The following is a 25,435-nucleotide window of genomic DNA, read 5'->3' on the forward strand; positions in this document are numbered from 1 at the left end:
AATATTTTATCATTTATTTTAAGGGGTGTCCGAGCTTTTAATAAAAAAAAAAAAAAAAAAAAAAAAAAAAAAAAAAAGTGATCTGCGCTTAGCAGCCTGAACAACTCGACGCGAAGTTACCGCCCAAGTTTGTGCACGCGCACGGAGCGCGCCCTCGTCAGTGATGGATCCATGAAGTTGTTACTACAAAAATGGCTGATTTCCTGCCCTCCCGGACGGCGATAGTTTGTATCCCCAGTTGTCTTTTGTCCAGCAATGAAATCGAGCAGCAGAGGAAATCTAAAGAGATAGACAGATGTATTAATCGGGAGAAGACGTACGTGAAGCGCCTGGTAAAGATATTACTGCTCGGAGCGGGAGAGAGCGGCAAGTCAACTTTCCTGAAGCAAATGCGCATAATTCACGGGCAGGACTTCGATCAGCGGGCCAAAGAAGAGTTCCGGGCTACCATCTACAGCAATGTTATCAAAGGTAGTACTTTGTGATAGCGTAACACACGGTCTGTCGATTAGTGAAGCTTTCTGGTCTGTCCAGACTCAACGCCCTTCGCTTTATTTCGCGGTGAAAGTGATTTCCGTGGCCAACTTCGGCGATAAGAGTCGAGGTGAACGTACAAAAGCCATCAAAAGTGGAATTAGCTGCAGTAGCTGTGCTCGGCACACGGTTCGCGCCACGCCTTGTACTTCACCCTAAACTAGCCAAAACTAAGCGTTTTTGTCGATAAACTCTAGTTGGCTTACATTTATTTCTTTAAGAAAGGCCACACTGAATCACATGTAAGATAATAATGTGATATTCCAGTACTTGTTAAACTGACTCGGGATGACAAAATTGTCATCTCGTATTGTTTTAGGTTCTTTGCACTTAGCTAGCTAGCTAAACCCCTTGTTTTGTTATTCAAAGTGAAATCTCCTGCATTAGGCTTAATGTATGCTGACTTAAATCTGCCTGAACTGGAAATAGTAGCACCACGTGCATGCTTTTATGTAACTGATCACTTCTGCTGCTCTCTGATGTGATTGGATTTTGTGTGTGTGTGTGTGTGTGTGTGTAGGAATCCGAGTGCTGGTAGATGCCAGAGAGAAGCTGCACATCCCATGGGGAGACTCTTCTAACCAGACACATGGGGAGGTCCTGCTGGCCTTCGACACACGCTCGGCCATGATGGCTCAGGGAATTGTAGAGACCAAAGTCTTCTTTCATTATCTGCCCAACATCCACTCCCTGTGGGCTGACAGCGGCATCCAGAGCGCCTACGACCGGAGAAGAGAGTTCCAGCTGGTGAGTTGAAAACCAGCAGCACACCTCTCATCACAAGAATCATACAGATTAGTGGAGCATAATATGGACATAAAACATGGTGTGATTGAGATTTAGTTTGGTGGGATTATGTTGATGCTGTGATTGATCGGAACCCCCACAGAACCACACATCTGGACCATGAAATGTTCACAGCACTTATTCATTCACATTGTTGCTGTGATATTATTATTGCAAATAAAAATATTACCATGCTAATTAATGTGCTATATTTTGCAGGCCTGTTGTAAAAATTATTTTTGCTTGGTTTTATTTTCATTGGTTTTTGTTACGTGAATCCTGAGAGAACCCTTTCAGAGAACTCTGAATGAGTATTAGCATTATACCATTATACTTTTTTTTTTTTTTTTTTTTTTTCTTTTTTCAAAGCGCTCAGTTTTCTTTGAGTTATGGTTTTGAAGAGCCATGTACACACAGGATGTTTGTAGCTTGCTTGATTGAATTTTTCCTATGAAGAGTTTTGGATTTTTGTTTTGGAGGGGTGGTGGTCTTAGTATAGGAATGTTGAGCTCTTTAATCACTTGGTCCTTGCCTTAACACAGAGTCATGCCTCTGTTATGCAGGTAGTATGGCCGCATCAAAGCTTTATCTGACATCTAGCTACCATTTGTATCTGTATTCAGATTTGAACCTGAAGATAGCTTGGCCTAAACTATTGAAAATTATTAAAATTATTCATAACTTTTTAGATTTTTACACTTTGTTATTCTTATCAGAATACTCTGAAGCACTGCTGCTACTCAATATGGGGTTCCTTAAATGGCAATATTTATTGTTTAAAGTAATTAAATACATGTTTTGGAGACTCCAGCACAGATATGCGTCCCTGCGCACTGTGGCCAGCGTGGGATAGATGATAGATCGATGTTTAGATAGATAAACATCTACTTTATTGATCCCTGAATTTGGCACAGTGGCTGTATAAATAAAAGTGTATTTTATTTTGTTAAATTTTGCAATTTTTTAAAAAATAGAAATGTGGTTTTATTTTGGATCTCAGTAAGACATTGTTTTGGTTGGGCTACAGGAGCAAACGAAACGAAAAAAAAACCCAATAGTGCACCTCCTGTTCATATCTGTTTATTCTGAATAATGTATTTGTATCTTAAAATACACACACACCATACTAACCACTATTGGACCATATTCTGTAGGAATTATTGCTGAACCATTTAGTCCAAAGCCACCCGCCATTAAACAGTGAGAATGTCTAATGTCTTGAAATCTGGTTCTATTTTTTGTTTAAAAGATTTGAAGATCTTTTAGACATTTCAGGCCTTTTAGATGTTTTATTTTCTTATTCCCTTCCATAGTCTTAAGTCTAAGGATTTAATGTAAGGAGTCATTACACAGTGTTCACGACAGAAAGTGAAACTCCTGTCATGTGGTTAGAATGTTTTCTTCTTCCCTTTTCTTTTTCCTTTACCATTTTTTTAATCTCTTGGAATAAAATTTTAAAGTGAGGCAATACCAGTGTATTTCAGTAAAGTTTATGTAATTTATCTTTTTATTTGCAGGCTGCACCTGTGAAATGCAATTTAATTCTCTCAGGATTTCTGGAATCCTGTGAATTGTAACATCCAGGAACAAATTCAAACAATATCACTATGATTGAAAGCACAGGCCGAAGGTTAAAATAGAGCACTGTTCTCACTACATGAAGGGGGAATAAGGGATTGGGGGAAAACTGGAGATTTACTGGTTTAGGCTTTAGGATTGAGCACTGAGGGGCAAGGGTCACAGCTGTTATGCCAGAAATAATTTGAAGTAGCTTATAATGAGCAGGAATTTGTGTTGCATGTCCAATTTCATAACTGATTTTCTATTCCATTTAAGTTGTTGTACAACACTTAATTTATTGTAGTGAATTTAATGATGATCTGAGTAATAATGGTTATTATGCATTCTGAGATGTTTAGATACTTGGTTTTCTATTTCAACCAAGATCTGCTGTTTTGATTTTATTATTTAACCAGCCCTGGGGAAGCAGAGATAAAATCATAAAAAATGTCCACATAAAATCATGTCCAATCAATTCTCGAACACTTTTTTTTTTTTTTTTTTTTTTTTTACTGGTGCTGAATTTATAGGTAGTGTTGTATAATCTTGTATAATCCTTATGTGAGAGTTACATTATGTGTGAGTTGCTGGATAGTAATATTCGGTGTGTTTTTTTTCCTGTGTCTCTAGGGTGAATCAGTGAAATATTTCCTGGACAGTTTGGATAGAATTGCACAGCCGGTAAATCCTGTTGAGTTTAAAATTGAACAGTATGCTGTATTTAAAGAGTATAATGTATACAAACTAAAGATTTATCTGTATGCTTATGATTATTATTTTGGTAACGGATTCTTTAATGGATTTTTTGGTCTTTTCTTTTTATTTATTTATTTATTTTTAATTAAACTCGTAGGATTACCTACCAACCCAACAGGACATACTTCTAGCACGAAAGCCTACTAAGGGCATCCACGAGTATGACTTTGAGATCAAGAACGTTCCATTCAAGATGGTGGATGTGGGTGGGCAGCGGTCAGAGCGTCGGCGATGGTTTGAGTGCTTTGATAGTGTCACTTCTGTGCTCTTCCTGGCGTCATCTAGCGAGTTTGACCAGGTTCTTATGGAGGACCGTCAGACCAACAGGCTTATGGAGTCGCTCAACATATTTGACACCATCGTCAACAACCGCGTGTTTTCTAAAGCGTCCATCATTCTTTTCCTCAATAAGACAGACCTGCTGGAGGAGAAAGTAAAAACTGTGTCTATCGCTGACTATTTCCCCGACTTCACTGGAGAGCCCCACAATCTTGCTGATGTACAGAAGTTCCTGGTGGAATGCTTCCGTGGTAAGCGGCGTGAACAGCAGGTGAAACCCTTCTACCATCACTTTACCACGGCCATTAACACAGAGAACATCCGCCTCGTCTTCCGAGATGTCAAAGACACAATCTTGCATGAAAATTTGAAGCAGCTTATGTTACAATGAGAGACATGGCATAATGCTTAAGATCATTCCATGTTTAATGAGGTTTTAATTCAAGTACAAGTGATTCAGTAAAAACCCTGAAAAAAGATCTGTAGGCAAATTGTTCCCCTCACAGATAAGACTACTTTTTTCCTGTTTTTAATCCCAGTTTCAGTGTCCCTTTTAATCCATTCAGCTGAGTCATTTGTGTTTTACTGCTGTCATTGCCACTTTTAAATTTTTATTTAAAATTTTATCTAACTATAAAATCCCCCCATGTATGGTGATTTAACCTAACAAGAGGCATCTCTGATATTGTATTTTCCACCAATCGGTGCAACAGTTTTAGCAAGTCTGGAGCTTCCTGCTGTTGCAGAGCAGCGATTACAGTTGGTGCTAATCCGGAGAAACCATCACCTACAGCCTTTTGTTTTTATAGTGTTACATTCACCAGACTAGATTTATATAAATCATGTTTATACACCTGAGTAGTTGAGGGTTAAGGGCTTTGCTCAAGAACCCAGCAGTGGATGGGATTTGAACTCATGATAGTCTGATCATAAGTCTAATGTCTTAGTGACTGAACTGCCCCACTACCACTGTTAGACCCACTGATAGAAAACATTTAGTTTCCCTACTCCCTAAGCTAAAAACCCAAGCTGGTCTATATATATAAAGAATTTGTCCTTTGTATGGACGTGCCTTAAAGCAAAGTGGTAAATGTTATTAGTAACACTCCAAGATGCATTATAACTGCTGAGACTCAGGGGCTGTAAATATGCATTAAAGACAAATTATTGGTGAGTGGCCTTCAATGATTGGGCAATTCAGCAAGTTCTGTAATATCCCAATTTGAAAAACAACATATAAGTGCACTCGGATTATGCAAAACATGTAGTGCCCCTATTATTAAGGTACCTGTGTATGTAGTACTATTGTCTTTTCCCTTCTAATAAGGAACAAGACTCTTAAATAATGTTTTCGTTGTTATACAGAATTTATGTTGTATAGATCCCTTGTCTATAGGGTTTTTTGTTTTTGTTTGTTTGTCTGGCCATCTTTCACTTTCACTTTACCATTTAAAGTGAACTGTAACCAGCATTGTGTATGAAAACCTTCCTAAGGTGGTTTATTATAATTAATTTACCAAAAGTAAGATAAACGTGTGCATATGCATTCAGTGCAGAGGCCGGAGAGGTTGAACTGACGTTATACTCTAGCTAACAAATAGGCTCACGTGAACAAGTTTCAGGGTTTGTGGTGTGTGGGGATCTTCCTGTTCTTTTTTCCATGAAGTATATTTTGCTTCCAACATAGACTAAAACATTCAGTTTTCTCCCCAAACTGAAATACTCAAGACGACCTTGTGCACTATGTAATTAATATCTCAGGTGTATTTCACAGTTTGTCTTAGTTGACTGGCTGATTTAGGCAGTGATAAAGAGGTCTCATAAGAATGTCTTTGTCTTATGTTGGCTTCTGCTCTATGTGACTGAGAATTCTGGCTTTTTGTAGTGCTTACCCAGTTGTATGCATATTAAATTATGTTCTATGGTCTAAGCCTAGTTTTATTCATCACCATCCTGTAATCTGACTTGTGATATGATATTTCATGAGACCTGGGATTTGCGTTCAAGCTCACCAACAGAATTTGCATTAGTGTTTAGTCCAGATATGACCCTTGTACAGTATCAATTTCATAATTTTCAGTCTTTTTTGTATAACTTTCTTTGGTCCATTAAATCCATCTATTTTACAAAGATATTCATTTTTGAGTTGTTGGTGTTCTTGATCTACTTTAAATTGTATATATTTAAAATCAAGATACAGTTTCACTACATAGAAGCTTTTATTATTATTATTATTATTATTATTATTATTAACAGCTTTATTTATGGCAGCAGGGTGGTTGCAGCCGGTAGGGTTGCTACCTCACAGCTCCATGGTCCTGGGTTCAAGCCGACCTCGTATTAGTGTCTGCTTGGAGTTTCTGTGCATGTTCTTCCCATGTGAGTGTGGGTTTCTTCTGGATTCTCCAGTTTGCTCCCCACTTACCAAAAACATGCCAGTAGGTGGATTGGCTAAGATAAATTGCCCTTAGGTGTGAATGTGTTTGTATTCATGGTGCCCTTTGATGAACAGGCGGCACATCCAGAGTGTAAACCATTCTCATGCCCAGTGTGCCTGGGATAGGCTCCGGATCCACCTCGACCCTGTGAACATTATTTATGTAGCACATTCATATTGCAAAATTCACTGTGAAATGAAAACAGAGATAAAGAAACAAAAGGAAATCAAAAGTAATGAAATAAATAAACGTAAAAGAAAAAGGACAAAATGATATAAAATGGGTATAAGACAAACGCTTAAGTGGAGGTTTTTGTGCCATTTTTAAATAAACTGGTTGCAACAGACAGCTCCAGGATGCATTGGCTGTTGAAACTCTCAATCTATTATTGAATATTCTATTAAAATAATGTTTTGTTCATTACCCAAATCACATCATTGGTGAGATAATCTTGAAAAGGGAATTACGAAGAGATGTGCTTGTGTGCTGACGCAGAGAGAGGAGTAAAAATAGTTTCACTTTTGTTCTTTACAGCATAAGAAACGTAACTTTTTTTCAGACTTTAAGGGTGTCTCATTGATCCTTGATCTGTGAAATTCGAAAAGGATTGTTGTTTTCCTGGATGAGAATTATTTACAAAGCATAATTAAGTGTACTGACGAATCAGTTGTACGCTATAAGAATATAGACTATATAGCTTGAAAACTTTTATTTTGAAGACGGTATCTAACCCGGAAGACTTCTTGCAAAATGCGCGACAGCCATAACACGTGACTTTCGTCATACTGACGTCAAAGCCTATATGGTAGAGTCTTGCTTTGACGTAGTGTTTACGTGTTGCTGTGGGGTTTCTGGCGACTTTCGTAACAGTTTGGATATTTGATCTGAACTCCTGGGCGAATGTGATTTTGTTTGGCTGTTCTGTCCATTGGCATGGCGGGTCATTAATTTATTGGCGAATGAAAAGCATATTCCGAAAGGAGTTCTAATATCACTGTGGGAAAGTCCAGTAGATTCATATGCCTCCACGTTTTCTGTGCATATTGTTTTGATTGGCTGTTATTGTTGTGCAAGTCAATATCTACTCTTGCACCAAAAGCTGCAGAGAGCAGAGAGTCACACTTCAACAACATGTGACGTTAAAGATCATTATCAGAACTGTGGTAAGACCTGTGTGTGTGTGTGTGTGTGTGTGTGTGTCAGCATGGATGAACGGAAATGTTCCCGGAAGTCGTAAAATGTTTCTAGAAACCGAAAAGCGTAGAAACAGACGGAACAGGAGATAACGGTTTGTGAATGACCTCTATTAGCCTAAGAGTTTCTCCAGTCGAGTCCTGGGATCCACTGACCTGCACAGTTGCATGGTTTCCTTGCTCCCAGCACGCATAACCCAGCTCATAACTGATATGAGAAATATGTGTCTGTAGGAGTTAGGAAGGCATAAACTGTGCAGTCCTGGTGTTGAGATCCCATGAGTTCGACCTCAGTTGATGTGTGTGTGTATAGAAGTGTTACTTCATGAATTTATTAATAGTGTCTTGCTGCATTTGCAGAAGTTTGATCCATAGATCTTGAAGGTCTTCAGCTCACTAGCATAGAACCATAACTGCTGAGATAACACACTCCAGATGCAGTGCCTAGAACATCCTGTGGAGAAGCTGCGCTCAGTTCTCCTCTCCACTCGTAAGGACCTGGTAGAGGCCTATGAGCAGTACAGCAGAGAGGAAAAGTGGTTTCTTGAGGAGGGTCTCCTCCGTGGCAGTTCACTTTTCACTGCCATCACTGTTCACTCTGATTCTGACTGGATTCCTGCCCACCCTGAAGCTCCTCAGGACTTCCAGAGCTTCTACAGCAACCCATACCGCAGCACACCCGACACAGGCCACAAGACCATTTACATTCAAACTATTGGTTAGTCAAAGTCCTCATATGATGCAGTGTTGTATACAGAATAAGTTGCTTTGTAATGTGTTTCTATGGTCCACAGGATCCTTTGGGGATGGAGCTGGGATCACTGAGCAGTATGTGGAGTGGCTGAGGGAATACTGTGAGGTGTTTTACTATGGACTGGTGGTCAAGCTCTTACCAGCAGTGACCGTTGCAGCCACCAGCTGCACATTTCGTGTCAACAGCAACACAAATAACCTGCAGCTTCATGCTGGTGAGTAGTAGGACATACAAAACGACATGTTTATTGTGGCTGCTTGGAAAATGTTGCAATGAATTTAGGCCACTTAATCCCGGTGCCCTGCAGAGGGCAGTCAGAGTTCAGAAGAGTGAATAGTGGTGTTCAGCCTTTTGGCGATCTTCACCTATACACTCCTTCCCTCTTTCTAAGTCTAAGTCTGTCTTTTGTTATTTTCATTCTTTTGTCTCCAAATATTTTCTTTCCTTTTTTATAGGAGATCTGTTGGCGTTTTTGAAAAAGAGGAAGCCAAAAGATGCATTTTGCATTGTTGGGATCACCATGATTGATTTGTACCCAAAAGACTCCTGGAATTTTGTCTTTGGTCAAGCATCTCTCACTGAAGGTGATATCTAATTGAGGCGTTATAGTCAGATTTGCCTTTCGTCATGCCAACATTTCTAATGTTTACATTTCCCTGTTATTGTGTATTACCAAATTAGAGTTTGCACATTCAGCGTATGTTTAAGTAGTGTTAATTTTGTTGAGAAAACTTTTTGACAACATATTTTCCGCATGCCAGAAACTAAACAACTAATAAACAAATCACCCTTCGGCTTAAAATACATGACTAAATTAAATAGCTGTTAAAATGCACACATTTAAACTTTTAGTGATTGCATGTGATGAGACAGTGGAGTTTAATAACGTTAATTTTATTATTGTATCCTTTGTGCACAAACTGCTGTGAACAGTTGGTCTAAATACAAGCACTTTGTGTTGTAGGAATGGGGGTTTTCAGCTTTGCTAGGTATGATGATGATTTCTACAAAAGGAATTATGCCGGGCGGCTGAAGAAGGCGATAAAACTGAAGCCAGGGGATTACAGTATATTCCAGGGCTACTACACACCTCTCATTAGCAGCACTCTGCTCCTCCGCTCGTGTAAGGTGTGACAACCACAACTGGACTCCAAAATAGTATTCTCAACCCTATTTAAACCATGATTGTACAACATTTAAGAAAAATTGGATTGCTGAAATGTTATTTTGACCAGAGCTACATCAGTTAAATATATATATATATATATATATATATATATATATATTTTTTTTTTTCCAGAGTTTGTGTTAATGATTTTAGAAGATCGGTGTTTAACAGGTTCTGGATTCTTGTCAATTTTAGGATGATTCTGTAGTTTTTTTCTGCTACTTTGGCAGACCCTGACTCATGAGATTGGGCACATATTTGGTGTCAAGCACTGCCAATGGCTCCAGTGTGTTATGCAAGGCTCCAACCATTTAGAGGAATCAGATCGTCGTCCACTAGACCTGTGCCCCATCTGCCTCAGGAAACTGCAGTGTGCCATTGGTTTTAAGATTGCAGACAGGTACAAGGTATGAGGGTTTCGTGGCAGTAGAACATGCCAAAATGTTACCTGTCCCAAATCTCAGTAAGGAAATTACATCTGCAAATACAGAGAAAAGCCAGTACATGCAATGAACTCTGTTGTCTGACACATTTCGAGCAGCTGTTGTCTGAGGTGTGTGTTAATGTGAAGTGTCTCTTGCAGGCTTTGCTACAATGGATAGAGAATGGAACTGGAAGCTCTGACCATCAGTCAGGCAAACCCACACAGGCTTTCCAAGACTTCAGACAGTGGTTATGTAAGTGTTTGAGCATGTTGGGAGATAAAACATTTTAACTCTCTTACATGTTAGTAAGAACAATAAACAGAAATGATATTTAATGTATGGTAGATATGTTGTGTTTAGATCAGACAAGATTGCACTATTTTTCTGTGTAAAAACTTTAATGTAAATAACAGATGTTGAATTCAAATTTTACTACAAAAATATGACTTTTAAATGTATAACACTTAGCTTAGATTTGCCTGAAATATATAACGTTAAATTAAAAATGTAAAAAGTTTCATTGTGTGAAAAACATAGTGCTATTCCAGACACATAAAATCATACTTTGTGAATGTACTCTATAAGCACTTCCTTTCCAAACATACAAAATGTCTAGTAACGATAGTTATATAATAGTTGTATAAGTTATAGTATTTCTAGTACAGTTGGAATGATGAGATTTTTTTTCTTTGAATTAAACTGCAGCTGTAGTTTTCACATTACTGGCACAGTCATTGTAAAAGCATTGCATTAGATTCAAATAAAATGATACTCACATTCTCATCACTTTGATATATTGAGTGTTACTATATTTGAAGACATTCACAGCTGAGTTCATATTACTGACCATTAAAGAACATTCATACACTTTGTATTGACTTTAGCTTATCATGAGCCCAAATGTCTAGCATTCACAGTAATTCAACAGTAGTGTGCATTGACCTGAATTTACCTAAAGATAGACTTAGAAGCAACATCATGTTATTAGAAGTGAAAGAAAGATAATTGGTCCAAAAACATGAGGTGAATGCAGCTGCAGCTGTTCAAGAGCTGTTCAAGCTGTACAAAATCCTAGGAATAAAAAGCTAAGTAAAATCAATAGAGAACAACATGAAGATGGTACAAGTGTGCAGCATGTACTATAAGCTTTGTAATGAGTCATTGTTTAACAGCTAAACTGGCCTAATACAGCAATAAACACACAATAAATTGCATGCAGTTTGTCTATATTCCAGTGAAGCTATCAGCCTCTTCTAATGTTCGCCATCACTTGCATGTTTCTGATTGTAAAACTGTAGTTGAATTACACTTATTTATTTTTTCTACTTATGCTCTAATAATCCATTTACGCTGTAGTACACTGTAACTCCAGCAGGGTCAAAGGTACACAGGTCTGCCAAGTGTCACATAATATATTTAACTAGAAGAGAGCGGGGCATATTGTCACACTTTTCCCTTTTTTTTTTTTTTTTTTTTTTTTTTTTTTTACATTTCTTGAGCAAGAGACATTACAATGGTATAAATGTCATACAAAATGAAATAAAGTCTCAGGCACATATTTGTATTTATTATATCTTCATATCTTATTTCAGTACGGAGTTATAGACAGTTAAGTGACAATTTGCCCTATCAGTGGGTAAGCTATCACACTGGGTTTTTCAACACAATACTGATTTTTTTTTTTTCAATTGGTCAAATGGGTCCAATGTGTGTGCATGTGTGCGCACGTGTGTGCCTCTAGGCTGCCTCACACACTAAAGTGTGAATCTAGTGTGTTAGTAGAAACAGACATGCAAATATAGTATATGCTTACTAAAAATATAATGTCAGATAAATAATAGTATATGATGTATAAATATATAACAACATTTAATACTATCATGAGTAATGCAGTATCCACTTACACAATGTCATAATGATTTTTGAGCAAGTTTTATTTGTCAATTTATATACCAGGGCATGTGCCTGAAACTAACGTATGCTAATGGTGGCTATATCTCAAGGCTAAAATAACATAAGACCACTTTATTCTCTTCTCTACTCACTGTCAAAATAAAAATATGAACATTCATCCTTAAGAGTGACTTTGACCACATGTGAACAGGAAATTGATCTCGGAACATGAAGTCACGCATCTCATTTTTGAGTTAGCACCTCTAGTGTTGGACATGAACAGTGTGACAACTGACATGACAACTTACCCCGTTCTCCCCTAATCTTGTTCATTTACACCCTGAATTATGCAACCTCCTCTAAACAAGTCCTACTTTATTTAGATAATAATAACCTTGAATCTTACATTATTAAACACTGTGTAATATGGCAAGTTATTATCTAACTGAAAAGTGGCAATGTGGTTTTTTAGCATAATTTCCATTATAATTAAGTACTAAGTAAAATTATATTGTCCATGTAAAAAATGCTTATTTGTTCATGTACACTAGAAGTGTACTACCATATGGAAGGTGCAGGTAATTTGAGGTTTTGTTTCATCATAATTAATTGTTCCATTAAAACAAATATTTTAAGTAGTACTTAGATTCTGCATATTTTGTATTTAAATTAAATATTAATCAACATCAGGATTTCAGTTCCAGCTGTCTACTGGAGGTCTTAGCATTCTGTGACTGGTACCCAGTGTGCTTTTTATCAGTTTTGTTAGTTTTGTCTTGTTACGTTATAAAGAGATTTTTAGCTGGATTTAATGCACATGATTCAACTCATTGTCGATTTCATGAATAATTAAAGATCTGGTGTGTGTTGGAGCAGGGGAACAGTGAGGCTTCTCAACAAGAGCTTTGTAGTTTAAAAGAATTGTTCTATATGACTGGACATATAAGGTGGACCTCCTGGCCAATCTGAAATCTTACCTGATATGGCTGAATATAGACATGAAGGTGATCTGCCTCACAGACAGGAGCAGAGAACAACAGCCTCATACTCAAGCTACTACTATCATAAATATTCCAAATTTACACCTCTTTCTAAGGCACATTATGATTGATTGATGTGATATGTGTAAGGGTAGGCTAGTTTTTTAGGCTGTTCTTTGTAAGTAGTTATTGTTTTTGAATACAAGTGATAAATCAGATTTACCTCACTTTGGGCTCAATGTGACATGCAGCTTGATGCTGTTCCATGCTCAGATATCCTCACGTTTGCCAGTTTCTGAAATTTTGCCAATCAAGTCCAAAGAGGGGACTGTTTCTTTCCAGGATTGACCTTGTGGGTTAGGTAGAATGTCTACCTCTAGAAATTCCTCAGACATGACTTCATCCTGACCCTTGTGCTCAGCAGCAAGGCTGTTTTGGCAAGTGCTGAGATCTTTCTTTGTGCACAGAAAACCTGTCTTCACTGGACGTACCAGCCCTAGAAAGAGTGCGCCCATCCCTGTACCAGCAGCACAGGAGTAAAAAGCAGAGCTGTAGTTCTGTGTGATGTCCACCAAAAGACCTGCAACACATTTGAAACAAAACATGAAACAAAAATGAACATGCATTCAACAATCAGAATTCTTGTTCAAAAAGAAACAGATTTAATACAACAACAGCTGAGATTCAATATGTGTACCTCCTAAAGGTGGCCCAGCAAGTCCCGCAAAGCTCTGGATACATACATAGACACCTACAGCTAAGGGCATTCTGTCGATGCCTACTATGTCATCCTCAGCCAGCATGGGGATGTGCGTGGATGCAATATTGCCTAACAGGAAGCCATACAGGACGCAGCAGACTGCCAGGCCCCCGAAGCCCTCTACCACTGTGAAGAGCACTAACACTAGACACATCAGCAACACACATCCAAGTAGGACAAATATCTTCCTAATGTGTCCACAGCTCAGGATCCAGCCAATAGAGAGACGTCCAAAGATCTCGGCCACTGCCATTATTGACAACATGTAGGCTGCCTTGTCCCTTTCAGTCCCCATACTCGCACTGAGCTCCACCACATATAGCTGTGGGGCAAAGAAGCCCAGTGTTGCAAAAAGACCAAATCCAGCATAACATAAGAAGCTGCCTTCCTTTAACACAGAAAGGTCCAGGAGTTTGTTTCTGCACAGCCTCTTTGTATCCTGTTGACGTTGAGGAGTCTGAAAAGCGTCTCCATCTTTTTGCTGGCCCCCTATTTGAAGGCCCTGTTCCATCTCCTTGAATGACTGCACACCCGAGTCTCTGGAATTCATTAAGCCATTGATTTCAGTATCAGGGAGAGAGTTCTTGATCTCCTGCTTTCTCAGTGGTTTGGTAAATCTTTCTGTACTCTTTGGCTTGATTATCATGGGGCGAAGCAGAAGTCCACAGACAAGGATGGTACCCTGTAACATTCCAAGCACCACCATTGTGTATCTCCAGCCAATATGTGTCTTAAGTGCTGTAAACGCTGCAAAAATTGAAATAGGCAATAAAATTTGCGTTTTATTTCATATTAACTAGAAATGCACTAATAATAAAATTACAGCCTGAAAGTGTTGTATAAATAAACAGCACTAATAATCATCATATATATTGTTGAATACGTAACAATTAAATTCATAATGTCACATGTGCATTTAGATGAAGTGACATGCCACTAGTGAAATAGTTGAGCATGACTGTTGTCACCTGGTGCAAAAGCAAATATGGCAAACGATTCTCCTGTGGAGGCCATGGCAGTGACCAGGGACCGGCGTCTAACGAAGTATTGAGACAAGACGGTGACAGTCGGGAGAAATGTCAAACAGTAACCAAGTCCTGCAAGGATACACATTCAGAAAGTAATGACAAATTTGTTATCACTTCATGCTCCTTACTTTTACCTTTACCTGTTACCTTGAACCTAACAGGCCAATGCCTATTTCTCACAAGATTACAGAAATAGGCATTGGCCTAATGTGTTTTTATTACTGATCTTTCTATTTATTGTGGACAGTTTACATCGTCTTGTATATCCGCTTCATTGCGATTAGTTAGTAGATAGTTAGGGGTCATAGTTGAGTTAGGGTTTGAGTGAACTTTGAATGTAGCACCAAGGCATCGAATGCAAGCAGTGCATGCCACCCAAAGTGGTGTTGCCTGTAGACAAAGCGGCACCCTCTCTCCACAGGGAACAATGGCTTTGCTGGCACAAAGTGGTTCATCTAGATGGCTCCTCTGGCAACTACTTGAGTTAACTAGCTAGCCAGTTTGTATATCAGGCTAGCCAGTGGAGCCTTCACCAATTCTGACATCAACATTAGTTGTTTTGAATGGAGAGAGAAGGGTAGTAGCAGTAGGTGATGAAAGCTTCCTTTTGTCCAACAATGTATTTATTTAGCCTGGTTTCCAGGTATTCTAGTTAGCCTAAGGGTACAATAATGTGCAGTGTTTTTTCCACAGTAAATAGAAATGCTCGTCTTGTTAAGTATAGTCATTAGCCTGAAGGTAACAGTACATAGTGCCAACAAATATGCATGTTCATATTTGTGAATCACCAACTGCAGGGAAAAGTCACAAAAGTTTGCAAAAATGCAGCACAGCATTCACATTAGAGCAAATGACTCTGATTACCTGAAACTATCCCGATTGTGATGTAAATCTGATTCACGCAGCTGGTGAATGCAGTGCATATTGTTCCCAGGCAAATTAGAAATCCTCCGAGGATCACAACAGGCTGGTAGCCAAATCTGTTGCTCAGCCCAGTCGACAGAGGTGCTGATCCAACAAGCAATATGTAGATTGATGAGAAAGTTATGCAAATGGTTACATAGACATTAAGTATGATTTCATTCAAAGCTAAGTTTGAAAAAGGCCCACATATATCTTACCTGTAAAAGTCATTACAAACACACATATTGAGATTATCCATGAAACGCGACTGTTGGTTTCATTAAACTCGCACATCAGATCGTTGAGGAATATGCCAAAGCTTTTAATGACTCCATATGTGAAGACCTCAACAATAAAAAAGGCCACAGCCACAATCCAACCCCAGCCACCATCTGGCGCCTCAGAATATACTTTAGGTCCCAGGCAACCTCCTGATCTGAAGATCCACAATACCATGATCACTGATGTCAAAGCTGTGTTAAAAAAAAATAAAAAATAAAAAAATAAAGACATATTTAGCAGTGTCTATGGTAACCTTTGTTAAGATGTCATTTAAGATTGTACTCAGTGGTAAAAGTGGTAAGTACCCCAGTTTATAGGACAGTGAGATAAAATTTGTTATTTTTTGCTGTATATGCAAACTTCAGTAGATCTCTGGAAATGTATCCCCATGTCAAGATCTTGTGATCTCCTTGAAGAACTCTTGGATCATCCGACAACACACTCAACCTTGAGGTAGTTCTGGACACCAACCATCCTACTCTCCTCACACTGATAGCGTGACTCAGTTGCATACAACATCAGGAGGATCCTGCCATTTCTCTCTACTGAGGCCACTTAAGTGCTTGTTCAGTCTCTTGTCATCTCAAGATTGGATTAATGCAACTCGCTCCTGGCAGGTCTTCCTTTCCGCTGAGTGCCACCTGCTCCCTGCAACTGAACCAGAATGCAGCTGTAACACTTGTTTTCAATCTCCCCAAGTTCTCCCACACCACCCCATTACTGCGTTCCCTTCACTGGCTTCCTGTAGCTGCCCACACCAGATTCAAAACACTGATGATTGTCTACAAAGCTAAAAAATGGACCAATCCCAACCTACCTGAAGACACTTTTCACACCCCACTCTGCACCCCATTCCTTTTGAGACTCTAGCACAGCTCAACTAGAATCCCCATCCATCAAAATACAAAATACAAGGAGGGCACCCAGGTGAACATCTCCTGGCTGTCCATACAGCCAAGTCACTAGCTGTCTTCAAACAAAGACAGAAAATCTACCTCTTCACTGAGAGGCTTTTATGACCACTAATTTTAAAAATATATACTTGTATTTTTTCCCTTAATATACTAATTCATTGTACTCACTCCTCTCAAACAGGGTTTTATTTATCATTCATTCATCTTCAGTAACCACTTGTCATCCTGGTCAGGGTCATGTTGGATCTGGAGCCTATCCTGGGAACACTGGGCACAGGGTGGAAGAATTCACCCTGGATGGGACACGAGTCCATCTCTGGCACTCCGTTCACACATGCGTTCACATACTACTTCACACCGAGGAGCAATTTAGCATAGCCGATTCACCTATCTCCATGGTTTTGGGAAGCGGAAAGAAACCGAAAAACCTAGAGGAAACCCACACAAAATGTAGCTGTAAGGCATATTAGCTTTATGGTGTCCTTAGACCCTGACGTCTTTGTACAACAATGAGTATGTTTTTGATGGACACTACAAAGCACTTCTGTAAATTACTGTTGATAAGGGCAGCCATCAAATGCTATAAATGTACTATGGGATTAAAGATTAAAATATTAAGAGGAACTGAAAGTACAGAACATGACCTTCTGGTTATAATTGGGCAGAATCTCTAAAATTTCTCTGAGAGTTTAGCACTTTTGAATTATTGTATAAGGAAATTATACCAAATACTTCAAGTCCTATGCTTTTATTTATAGTCAGACTTCATTTTTTTCTCATTGGGGTGAATTTACACTTTAATGAGCATTGAGCACTTCTACATTAAATCTACAACATTTCAACACAGTTCTGGCTTTATGTATACCTGCTCAATATGTTCATGTAGCCTACTGCCTCTTAGGAGATGTCAGTGGCAAATCTTATAGCTATGTAGTATTATTTCAAATTTTTTATTATTATTATTCAATCCAATGCTCTTGTTTTACTAACAATTATTGCCAAATAAAATTCACACCTAAAATGTGAGCCTGGGCACAAAAAATGCCTTAAACTTTCGGAGCGAAATTAATAATTTGTCTGTGTTGAATATGAATTTTCCTGTTCGTTTACACGTTACCACGTGACTACTGTGGGGCTTTTCCCAAGCGCAGTTTACGTAACACGTCGGATCAGATGACGCTACGCACTGCAGGAGTGAGCAGCTGCTGTGTTCTGGAGGAAAGTGTTTAGAAACTTTAGGTGAGAAGTGTTTAAATCAGTTTTAATGTACATTATCGTCGTATGGTGCTAGGTCTAAGGCGCAGGTGCTCCTTCCCTCTTTTCTGTCGACGCTAGGAAGTTGTTAGGCAGCTGCAGCACTCTAGACCACAGAAACATGGGATGCCGTGTTGGGTAACCCGGGATTGCGCATGCGCGCTGATCGCTCTGAACTCATCGCTCGTATGACCTGTGTATATGTGGTGTATATGTGGTGTATATGTAGTGTAGTGCAGCGTGCACACCACGTGACCTGCACAAGTCTGAACTAACTCCAACACGTGTGCGTGTGTAGGGAAATGCTGCAATATATAGTGAAAAAATAGTATTTTAAAAAAGTATTTGGGAAAAAATATTGCCTATAATTTGTCAGTTTTAACTGTAGCCTGTATTTTGTAAAACCACAGTAGTGGCGAAGTTGAAATGATTGGGAAAATTCATTAAAAAATGGTTGTTATTCAGCTTATAAGAAAATTCTTCTCTTCTCATTAGATCTGGCATTCTCAGAAAAATAGGCAACTAAATATTTTTGCACCTTTAGTAAGTTTCTTTTGCCTAGAAAGCTGTATATAGGGTACCTTTAAAGCTTTTGCTCTGAAAAGTAATTACGTACCTTCAATCTTTTTAAAGATACCCTATACCTATTATTTACAGGTGAACGATACATATTAAGAGTACAGAAGATAAAGGTACCACCATAACAACAACAAAAGGCACAGTTTAGCACACTTTTGAGTTCAAATCCCAGCACTGCTAAGCTGCACAGCTGGGTCACTGAGCAAGACTTTTAGTCCTCAACTGCTCAGTTGTATCCTGTCTCAATCATAAGTCCCTTTAGATTAAAGCTCCAGCATAATGTGAATGAAAAGAAAAAAATATTCATGGAAATATTGACTGGTTTCTGACAGTAGAGTATTAAAGGCTTTTATTGATTCACATTGCACTACAAATAGGCAACAGATATTTGACCAATCACAGCCACTGCGTATATCTTTTATGTGCATTACCATTTACTCCTATCAGGGTAAATTACATTTTTACCTTAAAGCTATTACAGTTGTTCAGATTAAAATCTAAAAGTTCTTACCTGTTTTCCAGGTTAAGGATAATAAACACACTTTCTTGGTGGCCTGCCAGTGCTGTGTTCTCTCAGCTAAGAGTACATGTGGTGTGTGGAGTTGCTGTTAAAAAAATGCCGCTTGCCTGGTAGGAGGTTACAGCTGTGTGGACTGTGAGGATTGGGTTACAATGGTACACTCACTGCTGATTGAGAAATCCAACTCTCAGCCCCCCTCTCCCATGAACTGGTACTGAAATTATAGATAGGCTTATCTGCTAAACTCTGTGTATGATATGCTGACCTGGTAGCAAGGTACTGAATTTGATTCTGCTCTTCTGCCTGCTTTGTAGGAGGACTGGTGCATTAAGTGATGTTTGTTAGCCTGTTATATAATAATTATTTCTGCTAGGCTAGGAGATCTCTTAGGACTCAAGGGAGAGAACAGACTTCAATAGAACGTTTACATGGGACAGAGACCTTTTAGTTTGTTAGTGAATTTGAGTAAATTTCACTAGTTGCTCGAGGGTTTCATAGGTGCCTTCATTTTGCATATTTGTTTAAATTGGTTTTGCACTATGTTTTATTAATATAGTTTCAGTGTGAGTAGGGAATTAGAATAAAAAGACAAGTTTGTAAGCCGTATTATTTATTTTCAATTTTTTTTTTTTACCCAAATTGAATATAACTTTGTACGATTTCTGAACCATTTCTCTTTCTGATAGATTTTGCATTCCAAATGGCAGAAGCTGGAGTGTGTGTGCTGCTCTTATTTTGCTCCCTGTTCTCAGGACTGGTGTATTACATAAACTTTTTTTTTGAAAATGGAGGCAAGATGAAAGAAAGGCCAAATTTTATTATTATCCTGGCTGATGATATTGGTTGGGGAGACCTCTGGACAAATGAGTTTGACAATACTACCCCCTGGCTGAATATGTTAAAGCTGGAAGGCAAAAGGTATAGTGCAGTGTGGATAAAAGTGCTAAGATTATTTTTACAATTGTATTTTAGAGGTACAGAGTTTTAGTAATGAAGCAAATTGGAAACTGTATGTCTAAGTGGAATCCTGATTGTGTTGCAGGTTTACAGACTTCCACTCTCCTGCTTCCACATGTTCCCCCTCGCGTGCGGCACTGCTGACTGGTAGACATGGCTTACGCAATGGGGTCACTCACAATTTTGCAAAGGGGTCTACTGGAGGACTGCCACTTAATGAGACGACATTTGCTCAGCTTCTACGTGATGCTGGCTATTATACTGCCATGATTGGTAAACATAGCACACTTTAGACAATTATTCAGTGCAAGTCTCTGCTTAACATTCTGATGGTTTGCAGTTAGTGAGCTCGGAGAGGCCTGATGCCGTGATTAGGTCCTGATTCACGCATGCAACATTGTCACCACAGCAACAAGTGTACTGAATGGCAATAATGAATAGTTATTAATGGAATACGCTGTATTTTATTGTGGTGATCTATGTAAGTATATAAGTTTCACATAATTCAGAATTTCTCAGAAGGATTGAAATGCCGTCCTTATTTCTGGCTATAGGAAAATGGCATCTTGGACACAGTGGTCCCTACCATCCAATCCACAGAGTTAAGTGCATTAAAATCACATTTGGCAGTATATGATATTTTTATATTCCTTATTCTTTAGCATATTTTTCTGTGAAATCTGTGAGATATATATATATACTGTATATATATATATACTGTATATACATATATATGTGTGTGTGTGTGTGTGTGTGTGTTCAACGGCAACTGCTTGTGTTTTTTTTTTTTTTTTTATAAACAGGTTTTGAATACTATCTTGGTATTCCGTATAGTAATGACATGGGCTGCACTGACAAGCCTGGCTTTGACCTGCCCAGCTGTTTCCCATGTGAGCAAAGTAAACACAGTAGGTGAGATGACATATGTCACATGTGTTAGCTAGTGCATCTGAGGCATTAGATATAGATGATGTTGATGTCTTTACTAAAAAGTGTTCAATTTCTACACAGCAGGAAAGATGGAGGATGTGACACCAAAATAGCATTACCTCTCTTTGAAAATCAGAATATAGTTCAACAACCGCTGGATCTTTGGGATCTCACAGAAAAATACGCTAAAGCAGCAGCCACACAGATTTTGACTGCAAGGTATGTACCCTATGAATATATTTTCATTCTGTCACTGTTCGGCTACACAGCCAGCTTGCACAGATATTGGTTGAACAGGGAGAGGAAATTGAATGGTAATGGTTAATTTGAGTATATCTTGTATTTCTTCATAGTATTTTATAATCTTGCACATTCCACTTGTGAATGATCAGTGAAGAGAAACAGCTAAATTTGCCCAGTCTAGCGAATACACGCGGTCAGGTTACTGCTTAACTAATCCTTCTGAATTGTGTCATTATGGTATTTCGCATATTATCTGAAGTGTTGTCTTCATTATTGTTTTCTAATAATGAAGTCAGTAAGACACTTGGACTTGGACCAAGAAAAGTGTTAAACAAATCAAAACTATTTTATATTGTAAATTCCTGATGTAGCTTGGCATAGTTCTTGCCATCTAGCTTAGCTGTTTTTGGTTAGATGTTTTTTCTTCTAAAAGACCTAAATGAAAGCTATTGTTTATCAAAATACATTTTGATTCATTAATATATTCATACATGGGAAGAAACTTCAATATTTACACATGTCTTAGATGATCCCCAGTGGTTTCTGGGTAGGGGAAGATTGTAAATGTGCCTCTATATTTCAATTTATCTGTAAAAAGAAATTCAAGATGTTAAGGCAAAATCAACAGATTTTTTTTTTAAATGTATCTGGATATTGACCATAATTTTGAATGGAGTATAAAAGCAATTGTTTGAGTCCAAAACAGCTGGGAGACTTTGATCCGTCAGCGTGACATGCAGAGTCTGCAAACAGGCCTGTTTAGTTTAACTGACCAAGCACTGAGCTGTGACTTTGACCTTTGAAAAGGATAGATCACAAACGGCCAGGATATTTGTAGTCAAGCTTCTCTTCTTTCACATTACTGCTGCATACTGTAAGCTAAACCTTAAGACAACTTCAGAGCCATTTCACATCACACATGCACAACCATTTGAACTGATTATATTATAGTATATGCATATCTTTTTAAGATAATAAAATTGTAGTGTTTTTATCTTTTCATGAGACAAAATAGTAAAGACCTGGAAATAAGGGGCATTATTGATGAAAGCCAGGATAAATAATATTGCATCTGTGTGTAAAACATAATCCGTTTTGTTTACTAGGTACTACGTTGAAATATGTAATGGAAAAATTATTTCTCTAATCTTTTTAACTTTATTTTTAAAATGCTCACTGTTATGGTGAAAGGATATTACCAATAGCCACTTTGTGCTGTTAATATATAAATAAATCAATACTTATGCAGTCTCATAGTACTGCTATATAGATAGTATATGTTTTGTCCTTGTAGGAATAGGGGGCAGCCTTTCCTGCTGTATGTGGCCCTGGCCCATATGCATGTTCCTCTCTTCCATAATCGCTTCCTGAATGTAACTGCAAAGGAAGCTTATTCAGCCAGTCTTAGTGATATGGACAGTTTGGTGGGGAGTATAAAACTTGCAACTGAGGCCTTTCATATGAAGAACACACTTATGTGGTTTACTGGTAAGTCTCAAATATTGTCTGTAGTTATTAAGTGTCTTCTATACACTGATAGTGATGACACGTTTCTCATAATGGGCAGTAAATGTAATTTTTTTTTAAAGAGCCATGGATCTTATGGTCTCAACATGAATCTTTTAGGTGATAATGGGCCGTGGGAGCAGAAATGCGAGTTTGCAGGGGGCACTGGACCTTTTCTGGGGAAGTGGCAGACCACCAGAGGTAAGGAATCACACACACCAATATTCCATGTTCATATACTCTTAGTAAAGAAGGTCTAGAACCATTAAGCATTCTTTGGTTTGTCTTTCGGGGAAACTCTTAGAGGTTCACTGTAGACTTCGAGAACAGGGAGGATTTTAAAGAAAAACCCCTTTAGGAAGCTAATAACCCTTAACTGTTGAAAAAAAAACCCCAAGAAACCCTTTTTTCATAGAATGTATGTTGTAAAGTTAAAACAAATCATACCTTTATTAGAATGTGTAGTGTAACCAATATTTATAATATAGTTATAAGGCTTTATACTTTTATAAAAGTATGTCAGGGCACATTTCTCTAGAAGCCACAATATGCTAAAACCACTGTGAATCCCTATGTGTACAGATGTTTTAATCTTAAAGGGCACTAATTTTTTACAGTGAAGTTATTGAATTTTCTGGTGATCAGGTGGAGGCTCAGCCAAGAGGACCACCTGGGAAGGGGGCCATCGAGTTCCATCAGTGGTCGTTTGGCCAGGGAACATATCACCCAACACCACCAGCAATGCCTTGCTGAGGTAGACGAACTTCTTGCTACGTTTCTAAAAGGAAAGAAAACTTTTTACTGACTTTACAAAGACTTCTTTCCCTTCCTTTTTATTTTTAGTGGTATGGATATCTTTTCCACAATCCTCTCCTTAGCCGGTGTGGACTCTCCTTCAGACCGCCGTTATGACGGCATTGATGTAACACACATCCTGGTCAATGGGTCTGATACAGGACATAAGGCAGGACCACTTTTAGAAACTGTGGCACAACATGAAATAGTTTATAAAAGGGAATTTGGGATATAGAATAGCACAGACTGTAACTTGCTGTTTTTTATCATCAGAGTCTCATGCATCCAAACAGCGGGGCAGCAGGGCAGTTTGGAGACCTACAGACTGTCAGACTGGGACATTACAAAGCTTTTTACATTACAGGTCTGATATAATTCATGACTGACTTTGGATAATTAGTGCAACATTTTTAATATGAAACAAACCACCTTCTAAGAGTGACTATTATTTAACAGTTATGGTAGTAGAATTGGGGAGTGAAAGCTAATGGTTTATGCCCTCATAAAATGATTCTTTACATTTGAGTCTGTTCTTATGTCATGAATAAACTGAGTGGTCTGTGTTCAGCTAACCAGTATTGTGCCACTTGCAGACAAAATCAAAATGCTAATTATTACCTCCAATGCCACATTAGTGACCTTGTTACATGGATTGTATTAACATTATATTACATTAACATTAAAATGATGCCATCTTTCAGTTGAAATAAAGACATGTTTATGCTTTATGTACAAGTAGTCCGTTTCTTTCCAATTTGCATGTTCACACTGCTGCTAGTTCCTCAGACACTTAAGGCATGAACTTCTGTTTCACTTTGCCAGGTGGTGCAGAAGCCTGCGGTGGAGGAAGTGGAAAGCAGGAGCTTCATGATCCCCCTTTGATTTTTAATCTGGACAAGGATGAAGCAGAAGGGTCACCTCTGGACCCAGCCAGCGAAGAGTATCAACTCGTTCTCAAGGAAGTGGAGAGAGAGCGTGAAGTGCTGCTATGGGATATTGCGACAGACAATGTATCTACTGCAGATTACACTGTATCCCAGAGCGCAGTCCCCTGCTGTCAACCACAGAACCCTGCCTGTCGATGCCATAGGCCAAACTAAAATCTGTGACTTTATATACAACTGTTTTTAAGCATAAACTACATGTTGTGTACAGAAGGCATGGAAGAGCACAAAGTCATCCATGCTCCAAGAAGTCAACATGCAAGTGGTTTCAGTGTTTCTAAAAGAATTTACAGTTAGGTAGACTGCAAGAGGACAGCATGGTGGTGTAGTGTTAGCGTTGCCACCTCATAGCGCTAGGGTTCCAGGTTCAATCCTGACCTCTTTGCATGTTCTCCCTGTGTTCACCTGGGGTTTCGACTGTGTTCTCTGATGTCTTCCCACTGTCCCAAACATGCAGATAAGTGGATAGGCTACACGAAATTGCCGCTAGGTGTTACATCCTATCGAGTGTGAATTCTCCCTCCTTGCTCCCAGTGTTCCCAGGATATGCTCTGGATCTGCCATGACTTGCCCAAGATAAAACCAAGATTACTTTAGAAGAATGAATGAATGAAAGACTGTAAGATAAATGTGTTTATTTTTCTTTTATGATGCTGCATTGCAATACAGTCTAATCCCTCAATGACAGTTTTGATATTGTGTACGCAGTTCACACACCTTTATATATAAAAGTATATTTTTGCATAAATAAAACATTAATGAAATAAAATATTGACTGGTTTTAAATAACAGTTTCATTGACGTGATTTTACCTGACATCAGTGTATATCTAAAATTAAATGTTTAGAAGAGTTTCATAAACTCCACATGGGACAAAGCTGTCAAAACATAACTGGCTATGCACAGTTTTATAACTTGTTTGTCCCTGTTACACTTGTGGCCCTGTAGGCATACTGAACGCAACTTTGTTTTCTCAAAATCTCTGCAGGACAGCAACTGTTGATGATTGCTAAAAATGTGCGATTCTATACTTTGTAGCCATTTTGGGAAAATC

At 38.5% G+C, this 25,435-nt stretch overlaps 4 protein-coding genes across 13 annotated transcripts; 3 read left to right on the plus strand and 1 right to left on the minus strand.

The window, feature by feature from the left end:
- Positions 1 to 95: 95 nt before the first annotated feature.
- On the plus strand, positions 96 to 6,049 carry gna13a (guanine nucleotide binding protein (G protein), alpha 13a). The gene is made up of 4 exons (XM_026915267.3): positions 96 to 471; positions 1,055 to 1,281; positions 3,511 to 3,561; positions 3,734 to 6,049. The coding sequence occupies exons 1-4, from the start codon at positions 192 to 194 to the stop codon at positions 4,304 to 4,306; spliced, it is 1,131 nt and encodes a 376-aa protein (XP_026771068.1). The 5' UTR covers positions 96 to 191; the 3' UTR covers positions 4,307 to 6,049.
- Positions 6,050 to 6,196: 147 nt separating this feature from the next.
- On the plus strand, positions 6,197 to 10,679 carry LOC113527352 (archaemetzincin-2). 2 transcript variants are annotated; one of them, XM_026915062.3, is made up of 7 exons: positions 6,197 to 7,641; positions 7,907 to 8,264; positions 8,341 to 8,514; positions 8,756 to 8,884; positions 9,265 to 9,428; positions 9,699 to 9,875; positions 10,052 to 10,679. In XM_026915062.3, exons 2-7 carry the CDS (start codon positions 7,982 to 7,984, stop codon positions 10,181 to 10,183), a joined length of 1,059 nt encoding a protein of 352 aa, XP_026770863.3. In that variant the 5' UTR covers positions 6,197 to 7,641; positions 7,907 to 7,981; the 3' UTR covers positions 10,184 to 10,679. The 2 variants fall into 2 exon arrangements, with proteins under 2 accessions (XP_026770863.3, XP_026770862.3); XM_026915061.3 differs by having other exon boundaries at positions 6,197 to 7,516.
- A 148-nt stretch (positions 10,680 to 10,827) lies between these two features.
- On the minus strand, positions 10,828 to 19,135 carry LOC113527350 (monocarboxylate transporter 7). Of its 4 annotated transcripts, none has more exons than XM_026915053.3 (8): positions 18,998 to 19,135; positions 16,045 to 16,393; positions 15,676 to 15,930; positions 15,419 to 15,562; positions 14,495 to 14,623; positions 13,464 to 14,273; positions 12,990 to 13,346; positions 10,828 to 10,964 (listed from the first exon to the last, which is right to left on the minus strand). In XM_026915053.3, exons 3-7 carry the CDS (start codon positions 15,911 to 15,913, stop codon positions 13,036 to 13,038), a joined length of 1,632 nt encoding a protein of 543 aa, XP_026770854.1. In that variant the 5' UTR covers positions 15,914 to 15,930; positions 16,045 to 16,393; positions 18,998 to 19,135; the 3' UTR covers positions 10,828 to 10,964; positions 12,990 to 13,035. The 4 variants fall into 4 exon arrangements, with proteins under 4 accessions (XP_026770854.1, XP_053094851.1, XP_026770852.1 ...); XM_053238876.1 differs by lacking the exon at positions 10,828 to 10,964 and adding an exon at positions 16,822 to 17,081 and having other exon boundaries at positions 11,810 to 13,346; positions 18,998 to 19,124; XM_026915051.3 differs by lacking the exon at positions 10,828 to 10,964 and having other exon boundaries at positions 11,810 to 13,346.
- On the plus strand, positions 17,679 to 25,167 carry arsg (arylsulfatase G). Of its 6 annotated transcripts, none has more exons than XM_053238880.1 (12): positions 17,679 to 17,892; positions 19,693 to 19,924; positions 20,049 to 20,236; positions 20,518 to 20,563; positions 20,765 to 20,875; positions 20,975 to 21,112; positions 22,431 to 22,624; positions 22,763 to 22,843; positions 23,288 to 23,396; positions 23,486 to 23,606; positions 23,711 to 23,801; positions 24,260 to 25,166. In XM_053238880.1, the coding sequence occupies exons 2-12, from the start codon at positions 19,707 to 19,709 to the stop codon at positions 24,535 to 24,537; spliced, it is 1,575 nt and encodes a 524-aa protein (XP_053094855.1). In that variant the 5' UTR covers positions 17,679 to 17,892; positions 19,693 to 19,706; the 3' UTR covers positions 24,538 to 25,166. The 6 variants fall into 6 exon arrangements, with proteins under 6 accessions (XP_053094855.1, XP_053094853.1, XP_053094857.1 ...); XM_053238878.1 differs by lacking the exon at positions 17,679 to 17,892 and adding an exon at positions 19,078 to 19,217; XM_053238882.1 differs by lacking the exon at positions 17,679 to 17,892 and adding an exon at positions 19,078 to 19,217 and having other exon boundaries at positions 19,759 to 19,924.
- The last annotated feature ends 268 nt before the right edge of the window (positions 25,168 to 25,435 follow it).

This window comes from Pangasianodon hypophthalmus, chromosome 12 (assembly GCF_027358585.1).
Source record: "Pangasianodon hypophthalmus isolate fPanHyp1 chromosome 12, fPanHyp1.pri, whole genome shotgun sequence".
NCBI lineage: Eukaryota > Metazoa > Chordata > Actinopteri > Siluriformes > Pangasiidae > Pangasianodon > Pangasianodon hypophthalmus.